The 12,546-nt window shown below is 40.0% G+C and overlaps 1 protein-coding gene across 1 annotated transcript in view; it reads right to left on the bottom strand.

Annotated features, from left to right (window-relative positions):
* LOC126281637 (uncharacterized) overlaps positions 1 to 12,029 on the bottom strand; it is a 109,917-nt gene extending 97,888 nt beyond the window's left edge. Inside the window, exon 1 of the mRNA XM_049980768.1 lies at positions 11,567 to 12,029. Within this exon, the coding sequence (XP_049836725.1) occupies positions 11,567 to 11,743 (177 nt within the window). The 5' untranslated portion in view covers positions 11,744 to 12,029. The remainder of the gene's footprint in view (positions 1 to 11,566) is intronic.
* Between the last annotated feature and the right edge of the window lie 517 nt (positions 12,030 to 12,546).

The following is a 12,546-nucleotide window of genomic DNA, read 5'->3' as shown; positions in this document are numbered from 1 at the left end:
GTGAGATAAAATACTTTTTCTTTAAAAATCCTTAAGTCAGAATTTTAAATTATGGTAGCAAGTGAAACAGCTTTCTTTACTAAGAAATGTACTGTCGCACATCATCAGTGAAGTTTCCTGTTCTACAGGAGCAACATATGGTAGAAATTAGTTTAAAACACAAGAGAAATATTTCAGTACTCTGAATATGATTGGAGGAATAGTGATTTATCTGCCACATAACTGGTCTAAAGATTGTGTGCACTTGGTCATCTAAACATACTATTTAAGGATAGACAGTCATACTACGTTTAAGTCAATACCTGGTTACATTTTTAACAAGCATATTTTGCACAAACGAACTGTTTTACAGTGGTCTTTCAGTTCTCGCTTCTCCTCTGTATTTAAGTTACAGTTAAGACGGTCGTTACCTACGCTACACATACAGTCACTACCGTCCCCATAGCTTTCTAAATTAACTGGATCAAAGGTCAGAAACAGAGTCTATTTTGTCTTCTGAGAATTTACCACAAAACCTTACTTCGTATGTTATTTCTCCATACACTAAATTGTCTGTACATTCAGTTTTTAAAGGAGTCCATTTCGTTATATTGTTAATACTGACTACCATCGTCGCTAGTTCAACCTTCTTGTCGTTTTACATAAGGGTAACTATCACTCTTATTCAGTGACAAAAGACTGTTAATAGTTGTTCTTACCTAGAGTTTTAAAAGGTGTTTTCCTGATTCTTGTTTACTTTTATTGTGAGTTCATAACATCTTAACTGTCATTTGCTTTATTTTCTAAACAGCTTTCACATTCTCGGAGCAATGCTCAGCACCGTTTCCTTTACAGCTCAACAGTTCCTACAGTTGTTTGTTTCGCATAGAAAGTATACGCTTTTTGTGGAACTCGTTATCTACACTTGCTCTTTACATGAGTTCAGTCCGTTATTGCATGTTTCTTTCTCTCCATCGTTGCACCTTCGATATACAAACTGAAGAGAAAAAATGCTGTTCCTCATCCCTGATAATACCTACCCGCAGATTCTGGCTACATATTTCTTTTTATTAATAAAATGACTTTGATGAAAGAGAGAATGTTGGGTCTATCTGACTTTCATGCTTATCAAAATTGCAACAACTTGTCTTCGTAACGGAAGACGTGAAGTCTAACTGTATTGATTTCTGTCTGCTAACTCCTTCGCTTGTGAAACTGATGCAATACTATTTATTGGTGTTGCTGTTGATGAAATGATGTCGTTATAGTCTACAATCATCAGACTAGTTAGATGCAGCTGTCCATTCTACTATGTCCTGCGCCAGCCTCATTTCAGAATAACTTTTCCTACCTACATCCACAGAAAAAAAATGGTTCAAATGGCTCTAATCACTGTTGGACTTAACTTCTGAGGTCATGAGGTCATCAGTCGCCTAGAACCACTTAAAGCTAACTAACCTAAGGACATCAGACACATCCATGCCCAAGGCAGGATTCGAACCTGCGACCGTAGCGGTCGCGCGGTTCCAGACTGTAGGGCCTAGAACCGCACGGCCTCCACGTTCGGCACATCCACTGCAATTTAACCTTGTTTTACCTCCACAAGTTATAGACTTTTCCTTAATTATTCGCGATGTGTCCTACCAATTGATACCTTCTGTCAGGTAAGTTGTACCATAATGCTCAATTTGCCATCATTTTTTTTTTAATTTTTGTTTGCTCTCTTCACTTAATCTTCAGCCTTCTTCTGTACCAACACATTTCAAAAGATTATATCATTTTCATGTCCATGATCATACCGTCTGTTCTTCTCCTCTTTTCAAGGCACTATTAATTCCGTTAAAATGACCCACAGAGGCTCTGCTGAATTACAATGCAATGGGAAAAACTGAAGGTTTTATTCCCTTTCCAAATTGCTCCTTTGTTGACGTTGTTGCTCGTTTAGTATACAGATCGAATAAAATCAGGAATACGCTACAACCCCGACTCACTCTTTTCTCAGCTACTGGCTGCCCTTCATATCCTTTGACTCTTAAAACTGCGATCTGTCTGACGTAGCAGTTGAAAGTTTCACTCCCTGTATTTTGTTACTTCTATCATTAGAATCTCAAAGATTCCTGTCAACACTTTCGAAAGCTTTCACCAACTATAAAATTGGTTCAGTATTGTCTCAGTGTTCCAACGGATCTCCAAAACCCAAACTGAAGTCAGTATCTAACACTGCTTCCATTATTCTCTAAATAATTTGTGTCAGTATTTTTCTTCCTTGACTATTAACCTCATTGCTCTGCAGCCTAACCTTCCCAACTGGCAGCATCTGTTTCATTTGGCACGGGAGCTAAGAACGTTCTTTTTTTTGAGTCTGAGGGCATTTCCTTTGGCTTTTATATCTTGTATACCAGCTGAAATAATTTTGTAATGCTTAGCTTTCCCAAGGGTCTGTTGTCAGTACATGAACAAATCAGATTACTAATTTCTCCCTAACTAATCGAGATACAATAAGGAGTGCAATTGGATTTAAAAAGTTTACCACATAGTTCGTTGAAGGGGCGTCGTTATCAAAAGCGCTGGTAGTGTGAGGCATACCTGGAAATAGTGTGAAGGAGTCGCTGATGTTCTGATGTTCACAGCCTTGTGAAGAGGTCCACAGACGTCGCAGTTCTGTATTAGAATATAATTTCGTTAGGATGTGGAGGGCTTGCAGAAGTTCAGCCAAAAGAAAAGTTGTGTGAAGTATGAAATATTTAGGGGAAAACATGAAATACACGTTTTGCGGCAATAGAATTTAATGCGGCATTAGACTGCCTCTAGTTGACACACTTGCTTCGCAGTGAGGTCGCACTATTCCCACCACGAGCACTTGTTCATCTGCACTACTGTGAAGTGCATCTGTTCTACTAAACAAGTGCTCATATCTCTTAAGGTACGCGTTTTAGAGCGCCTGTCCACTCCAAAAATATGTATAGCGAAGAGCCTGCAGTACAAGTATAGTAATGACGTGCCAGATTATTCAGCGCATAGACTACAGCGATTGCGTGTAGCGAAACCCTGAGAACCATCTGCATTCCTTCTTCGCTGACAGCTAGCAATTAGGAGAACTGTACACTGTTGTGTTATTGAGAGCAGTCTTTATATGCTGGCCTCAGTAGACTTTAGTATCGACATTCTCTCATAAAGCGGATGGGTTCGTGTCTCACTTTGAGTGTGCTGTTGCTGTGTTCTTGAGTGCTCTAAACTGATAAAAATGATTATATATGGCTATATGATTAATACAATATTATTTTTATATACGGGTACAACTAATACGAGCTCGTTTCTCAACAGTGAAGTTGCGTTCAGTTCGTTGAACGCCAACATTTTAAAGTAGACCTAAATCCGCTGAAATACATAAACAAAGATTGGACATACAATTATTTTGGGCAGGCTCTGCAACGTCTTTCTGCGATCACGGATTACTTTCCAGATTCTTAGTTAGGTTGCACCCGTCATTCTTTCGGGCAGATAAGTGATGTGTAAAGTAAAATATGATTCGGAACTGCAACCTTTGACCACCGAAGGACAATGCTACAGGTTTCCCAAAAACTAAACGTAAAAACTGCCTGTGTCATATTAATTAAAATTATTCGATTTGAAAATAAACAGTAATTGATTACAGGAACTTGTGTGCTTCCGTTTGCTTAGTTTCACTGTCAAAGATACGCGAAAACGTTATGTTTTAGACAAAGACGATGTCTGAAATAAACAGAAGTTAATGAGTACATTCACTCACATGACCAGAATATTTTTTCGGCATCAAATCATTGTGATGTCATTAGCAAGTGAAACATTTACATTTTGTACGTGATATTGAAAACAGTATGTTTCAGCTGTATGTTTAATATTGATACGAGTTAACTAGTGTACCGCCAGGAGAGGTTTCTTTTTGTTTCCAACACCTCTCATAGTGTAATAACCTACAGCACAGTTTGTTTTAGTAGTACGCTTTGTGTTCGGTGTTACTCAATATGTGAGTGACCTCCTTTACAGAACACTAATAATTTAAATGCAAAATCAGAACAAAAGTTCGCATACATTCTAGAAATGGAGATAATTTATTGCTAGCAGTGTTCGAAGCCCGATATTTCTGTTAACCTACAGCATATTAATACCTCTCAGCACCCATATGAGAAGCAAAAGTTTGTTGAATTAAATGAACAAATAGAACCCTGCTATTTATGAATTATACATTATCGTCTTGCAGCGAGCAACGCTATTCCCCCAACTTAGAGGTTCAAGTTTATTTGATTACTTTGACTGTGGTATGCAAAATTGTGAAACAATTAAATTATTTTCAGTCTATGTTTACACTGTTAAGAACTTAACAAACAAATGTATTAGAAACTGCCGTGCTTTGTACCTGTAGAGCTATATCGCGCATGATAATGAATTTCATGTTACACAGAAGACGATTTAAAATATATTGAAGTTATATGAGTTTGGAGATTGTCTAAAAAAAAAAAGGTTTTCCCGGAGCTCCGAAAATGGCTTGAAAAAGTTAACCACAGGAATGGAAAAGAGTGTCTCGCAGTTGGGACACTTTGTAATCAAGACGCATCAGTTACAAAATACAATCGGATTACGTAGACAACAGACGCTTCAATACTACAACGTTTAAGAAATGTACACGAGTATTATTTGTATTAGTCTACTGCTTCACATCTACGTGAGCATCTCAATATTATTCCAACAACTACCTCCATGAATGTTGTTCATTATAATTTAGAGACTTGTGAAGTTAACGCAGAATATCATTTCTGCACTTTGTGTGGCATTAAACGTACCTCGTTCCGATATCATAAACGAATTGGAACCATCTGTATGAATGCATATAAACATATATGTAGATGCCCTCAGTAGCTAATAACCTAACAATAACTGGTTTATCCCCGTTCTCTGTCAAAAATAATTTTTTAAGAAATTCAATAGACATGAAGAAACGAGTGCTAACAAGACTATATCTGAGTAGCTGCAACACTTAGTATGACCCCAATAGGTGAGGCTTTAAGGTTGAAACGGTCCAAAAGATAATCACCTGTAAAGGAACACATTTTTCTCTGAGAGAATAAAAAATTGCTCCAGAAGTGTCTGCTAATCGAGTACAGATACTTCGACTTTTGTGTGACACTCTTCAGTAAATCTCACTTCTCTGTAACCTCGCATTCGGGAAGATGACGGTTCAAACCTGCTTCCGGCCATCCTGTTTTACGATTTCCGTGATTTCCCTAAATCTCTTCAGCCAAATTCTGGGATGATTCTTTTGAAAGGGGCACGGCCGACGTCCTTCCCAGATCCGATGGGACAGATGACCTCGCTGTTTGGTCTCCTCCCCGACCCAACAAACAATCAAGATTATGTCGCATTTCGTTACCCTCTACTCTGTGTACACTACAGTCCTAGCTGAAATGTATCTCCCACTTGAGATTCATTGAAGCAGATGCTGAAAACGTATTTAAGAAACAATCGCCCTTAGACATTGTGAAATTCCGAGTAGCGCAATGAATTGCTACATTCTTTTGACTTTGCTCAAGACAGGACCTATGAAGCAGATGGTCACTGCGTGCTGACGTTTTGTCAGCTACATATATTTTTACGACTTACCTGACTACAACTGTGATATTGTAGACGAAGGCTCTGATTCTACGTTAATTCCTTCATGGCGATTGTTCTAAAGGACTAGACTGGCATAACAGTCTGGAACTGAATCTCTGATATTTATCTATTATAGAATATTATGTGTTCCTTCCCATTGTAATTAGTGTTTCATTTTCTTTTTTTTTTCACGCTACAGTTTTTGCTATTGATATTCGTTGGGAGTATTTAATACTGCATACTTCCACTGGAGCTAATATTTACAATTCTTACTGAAGTATGTACAGAATCAAGCGCTGTGACAGTGAAAATAATAACCTGCCTCTCCACATTACTTCGTAGTTCCGAAACTTGCAACAGTATAGTTAAGGTAAAATGATAATAACAATAATAATATAGCGGGAGTGTATGCCACTAAAAACAACAAAGTAAAATACATCTGCAACATTAGGTACTCTCAAGTGACTCGTTGCATATATGTCTTCGTTTTCAACTGGTCGTTAAAATATCAGTCATGCTGATATTACCCGTAACTGTTGCAGAGCTCGCGAGCGTACACCTGTGCGAGGCGCTTGGCTCGGAGATCAACTTCTTCGAATCCTGTGATGGATGAAGTTTTCAGTGTGACTAGTGCTTGGATAGCAAATGGAGGAAAGGCGGTGGCGGAAAGATCCTGATCAACAGTCTTTGAGCGAATGTCTTTGACTTAATTCCAAACCTTTCCGCAGTGTCTCGCGCGAAGTGAGGGCATTTAACACTGCAGTTGGTGATCTGTTCGTCGGATGGTGACATTAGCTCGGCGGCTGCGTCGGTACTATTAGAGAGAAATAGGTTATGTGCCGGCACTGTGTTTCACCGTTTCTCGTCCCTCATCCTTATTATATACAACACAACCATAACACTATATTATAAACGCATCCATTACATTCACCTATAATATGAAAATACACATACGACAAACGCTTCACGTATCTTCAACGAAACGGGCAAATTTGCGGGGAGGAATAACATTCTTTCCGACACGCAGAAATACCAACTCTGCAGAAAATTCCAGCCAGCAATGCCATACATCAAGATATGAATACGTACCTTATTCTGTTGAATACCTGTTAATCTGTAACTTCGTCATCTGCGAATTGTCAGAGATTGGACTATCATTTTCCTCTAAGCCGTAAGTAAGTAACATGGACAGCTCCTGACCTACCGTGCATCCCTGGGCCACATCCGATATTTTTTACGTGTTTGTAGATGACTCCTTTCTTCACAGTAAAGGTTTGCATATTCGATATGAAGACCATCTGGATGTATCTAGATATGATAGTGGTTACGAAAATGTTTAGCTCACTACAGAACAGTATTCAGTACCTACTAGTCGAATTGTTTAAAGCAAAAATGGTCAACAAATTAAAATAACATTCATTATACTCTGTCGGCGAATTCTTTTCTAATCAGAGGCCAATGGCTACCTAATGTGCAACTCATAATCACTGTTATGAGATTAGCAACAATTCTGATATTCAACTTGTTACTGTGATGTCTGTTCTCTTGAATTATAACTGTAATCGTGACGCAACCAAATCATTCCAAACTGGTCAATGACGTAGCGCTGGAAATACTAAAATGAAACTGTCCCATGCTAGAGTACTTTCTTTACGAACCATCAGTGAGACGCCGATTCAAAAGATTTTCAAAACACAGCTCCAAGTTCTACTCGTTCCCTCTACAAATCAATGGCGTTCGTGATATCCTGTGCGATAAACACAATATGAATATGGCATAACGAGGTTTCGAAATCCACGCTTGTTATTATGCAGCATGTTCATTGTTGCATCTGAACTCAAGAGTGTGTTATACGCGTCTGCTGTAGAAGCAGATGAGCGATACAGGATTGTAATTCTGCGGACCAGTTCCTCTTCCCATTTTGTAGATTGGTGCTACCTGCGATCTCATCTCTGCTAAAATCATATAGTGTAAATAACAATTAAAAGTGGAGAACATTTATTTACTTGCTAATTCCGTATGCGATAAGGCAGTTACTTCGGAATAATGGTTGAATCACTGAATCCTACAAACATCCGCTGATTTTCAACACTCTTTGTCCAGATATCTATAGCATTTTCCCTTGCCGCAATGAACCAATGTCAATTACAAACTTTCCTTTGCGTGTTGGTAATGGCACGGTCAATATTGTTGCACCGCTGCGTTATCTCTCTTCAGAGCTATGTCAACGTCAGATATCTGCCATCAACAGCTGAATAATATCTGCCCCTGGAAGCTTCACACATATTACAATTTTCGGAATCCACATCACCGCTCTGTGTCTTGAAGATATTTTCTCTTGGAGTTCACTGATTTGGCTCATATACCATCCCTTCAACGATAACAGCCCATATCCATTTTGTTTTCAATACAGCCATCATCGCATCTACGACTTAAATCTGCTCCCTGTTCAGTTTGATTGTATTCCTGTTTCCCCAGTAATTCTCAGCGTTTTATCATCGCTCGATGCGGAGCCCTCAATGTGCGATTAGTTATGACATGTAAAAATTGTGTTCACCTGCTATGAGCAAAAACTGTTAACACATACTGATTGTAAAATTTCCATTTCGAATACAATAAGAATTTAGTTTCTATACTTATATTTAGTTTCACAGGAGCAACTAATTAAAAAAATAACACTCGGTTCTTCTTTTAGTAGTTCCTAAGTAATCTGTCATATAATGGCAAAATTTGAATGGATTACTTAGGTGATCATGCGTCGCAGCTTTTAAGTCGGATATTCCCTCCTTTTACAAGGAACGTAAGTTATCGATATGAAGGTCTTGATCACTGCAGCTCGCCAACAGCACAACACTAGTATAAAACGTTTGACTGTCCTCTAGAGAATAGATTTTGAAACGCTCGTATCGCGTGAATTAAATTACAGATGGCATGGCAGCGAACTTCCCTCATAAATAAAAAGTTGGACCGCGACAGCTCGTAAAAAGTTATAAAATTGGCCGGCATCTCGGTTATATTACTCGCTTCGTATGCATTCTTTATATCCCTCACTACTTCGTGAAAAGCCTGACTTCGTTGCTTCCGTAGCTACTAATATTCACCGTTTGCCACGCATATCGACAATTAGTGGGAATTCCATCCAGTGCAGTGGCTTCTGAAATTTGTAGCATAGCTGTTGTTCTGTGTCTGCGTATATCGAAGGTTAGAAACTCAAACACGCCGGCTATGAATAATCCCCTACGAACATGAGCACACACACACACACACACACACACACACACATATATATATATATATATATATATATATATATATATATATATATATATAATCCTGTTAGTTACCAACAGGTCAAATTACAGACCACGCGTATATTGCTAACACTGCATCATAAAATCGTATACTAATGGTAAATTAAATCTATATTGAAAACTTTGAAAAAAAAAGAAATAATGATCTTGGAATTTCATGAAGAAGGAAATAACTCACAATCTGCGTGATTATTAGATGTGGATAATTTCACAAGATTTCCGGGAACTAAATGATGGTCTCAGTGGTAAGCTTCAAAACATATCGTATTATGATTTTTCATGCATACTCAGACTACAGGTAACAAATTCTTGCATTGAAACTGCAGTGTACCACGTATATTTAAATAACATTATATCTCCTTGGTAGTTGCAGTGCTCCGGTATTCAGAGCGTTTAAACTGAACGTAAATTTCTGCATACCTTTTCATACTTATCTCTGGGTTACATATATCACGTTTCATGGTACAATGCTGTTTCGAGAACCTTCGCCCTAATAATTAAAATATATTTTTAAGTCTTGCGACATTAAAAGTCACTAACGTACACTTGCTCAAAGCTTAAATTGGCTTATTTTCGGGCACTTTTTGTTCAGTGAAAGGCGTTGGAATTAAAGAAAAGCACGATATTCACTGCTGAACATTATTTAAGAGTTTGATCGACCTTTCCTGAAACTACAATAGAGTCAACAGCCGTAGCGGCAGCGATGTCCCCTTAACCAAGCTGAAAATAATGACAGTACGTCATGGAAGTACGTCATCTGCTGCATTGTTTATGTAGAGGACTATTTGAGAACTTGCGTTACCAGTCGAGATATTCATAATTAATACGTTGACGTAGATGTGACGGTTGTCGATTGACTAAAGCGAGCTATAGATTTCCAATGGCGGCTCTGAAGTCGTGGTGCGTGTTGCCTGCACATTCAGGCGTTAGCCGTTGGGGAAGTTCATGGCCAAATGTTATGGACCAGAAGAGAGCGGCCAGTATATTGCGCTCAGTAAATCTGTGTTTACGATGAAGGCGCTGGGCAAATGTAGCACAGATGTCTGTTGCGAAGGCCGTTTGTCACCTGTATTTACTTCCTGTGAATGATTTAGAGGCATTTATTGGGTACTGTTGTTGTAAATATACTGGGGTATTGCTTACGATAATTTACCTACTTAGAATATGTTGCAAGTGTACTAGTACGCCATATTAAAGTAATAAACTCTTATGCAACATTTTTCTATACCATTTTACCTGTCACTTCCCAACTGAGACTTAAACGCATTTCGTAGTAAATGAGAGCATTATGTAAACGTCAAAATGCTAAACACTTCAATTTTTATACAATAACACGTTACATATTGGCCCAAAATCTGAGTCAAAATTGAACATGTAATTTTGTACACTAAAAAGCACCAAAATATGTAAATTAGAGGAAGACACGAGTGGCAGGCTGCAGAACACTTGGCCGGCCAGGGTGGCCGAGCGGTTCTAGGCGCTACAGTCTGGAACCGCGCTGCTTCTACGGTCGCAGGTTCGAATCCTGCCTCGGGCATGGATGTATGTGATGTCCTTAGGTTAGTTAGGTTTAAGTAGTTCTAGATTCTAGGGGACTGATGACCACAGAAGTTAAGTCCCATAGTGCTCAGAGCCATTTTTTTGCAGAACACTTGACCTGCTTCAGGCATATTTTAATATTATTTCTGAAAACATCGAAGCAAATGATAGTAGTAGGTGTACAATCTACAAATGTATAAAGGTAAGACGTAACTGTAGTGTTGTGTTATCTGTCGGAGTAATGTCGGAATGCAAATTAAGCGATAACGTGCAGATCTTAGAGCATCCTAAGACTAATGTAGACTCTCAGAAACATTGACAGAATTCACATTCTTACAGATAGATCACAAGCCCTGGGTGTTTTACAATATGAAATTTTTAGTTATTTGCTTCTTTTTACAATTCCACCTGTTATGAGGTTTACTCATTACTAACCGACAATGACTTACTGAAATATTTGCTGTCTATTAACATTGGGAGAGAACGAACATGGAAAGAGAAAATACGCTATGGTTTAAAGGTATTAACTAATTGTTAAAAATTATATTCTGGCACAATAGTTGTACGTCAATTCTATGTTAAAACAAGTTTTTGTCAAATAACAGACACACCTGACGACGACCTGCTAAAACTGATGGTTTTGATAAACAACTTGATTTTACTATGACAAATCACGGTTTTTTCTAAAAAATAAGGAAACAAAACGTAATTACTGTTGGTTATGCACGGAATTAATCTAATACAGCTGCTTGATTTTCCACTTGCGATAACGACAATTATTTGGTGAATGTAGCAGATGTTGAGGACAAGCAGCCATACGGAACCAGAGAAATATCATTAAATAAGCAAGTTAGACGTAATTATACAATGACGCTGGGAGTGATCAGTTTTCAAAAATCGCGTCTTCGAAGAAAATTTTCAGCTAAAACTGCACAAATATTTGGTGGTGGCGCACGGTTACGGTGTTCGACATGTTGCTCTACTCAAACCACTATGAAGTGGGTGTATGTGGCGCGCGCGCACTCGTGCGGGAGTCCCATTGATCAGGTGGCCAAGGTCGCCAGCGTTGTAGTACAAGTGTTGTGTACAAACAGGCCGGCCATACTGACCTCTCGAAGGCACGTGGCCCTGCACTGGGCGACGGTGAGCGGCGACCGCGCGGAATTCTCCTTGCCGGCGCCTCCAGGGGCGCTCTTCGTCCAGAGGGCCGCGTACAGCGGCGTCCCCCGGGACATCAGCACCAGAAGCCACAGCGAAACCATGACGCGATCCGCTACCTGCAGCATGGTCAGTCCTTCCACTACCGATCTCCACAAACACAAGAAACCGCTTTACTGCTCCCAGCGACGTCCGCAGCTAGCATGCCACGTAATTCTGCACCGGACTCGAACAGCGTCTTCAGTACGTGGCTGGAATCATCGATTCATAACACACGGCCGGCGGGCTTTGCCAAATATAGAAATAAAACGGGTGATAAGGCGCTCCTACACTCACACACGACCTACTCTGGCTTCGCGCGCGTGCGCACTGAGTCCGCCGAGCAGAGGCAGCGCGGGGTCTGGCGGGGCATCACCCCCACTCCTCCGCCACGGCTGGTCACGTGAGACGCGCCGACCCGGCCCCCTCCACCGCCGCGACTCAAACTTGTTTCGCAGCGAAAGCAATTGTCGGGGGCAGCTGCCTCCTGTTCACGGAAGAAGACCGCGTCTGTGTGACGCAGTCGAGCGGAAAACCATTTAGGCAGAAAGACGACGCCAAAGAAATTTCCTTCCGAGGTGCCTACCGAACTGGCGACTAGTGCGCTTGAACGGACGGCCATTTTGAAATTGTGCGGAGTCATTTGGGAGCGCAATGGAGGGCGTTACCCGCACGTGACGATTAGCGCGAACTCTATATCCAGAAACCGCATTCTGTTGGATACTGTATGACAGCAGCGAAAACGGGCACACATGAAAGCATCTTATGCTAAACGCAAAAACGTTCCCGGTGAACAAGTATCCGCAAATGGCCCATTTGGGACATGGATGGTGAATGTGTAATTACTAGGTGCCAGTAACTTCGTTCGTCGTAAACGTCGTTATGCTCTGCT

Source organism: Schistocerca gregaria, chromosome 7 (assembly GCF_023897955.1).
Source record: "Schistocerca gregaria isolate iqSchGreg1 chromosome 7, iqSchGreg1.2, whole genome shotgun sequence".
In the NCBI taxonomy this organism is placed as follows: domain Eukaryota; kingdom Metazoa; phylum Arthropoda; class Insecta; order Orthoptera; family Acrididae; genus Schistocerca; species Schistocerca gregaria.
The sequence above is the reverse complement of the archived record's forward strand: the minus strand, read 5'-3'. Positions and strand labels throughout refer to the sequence as shown.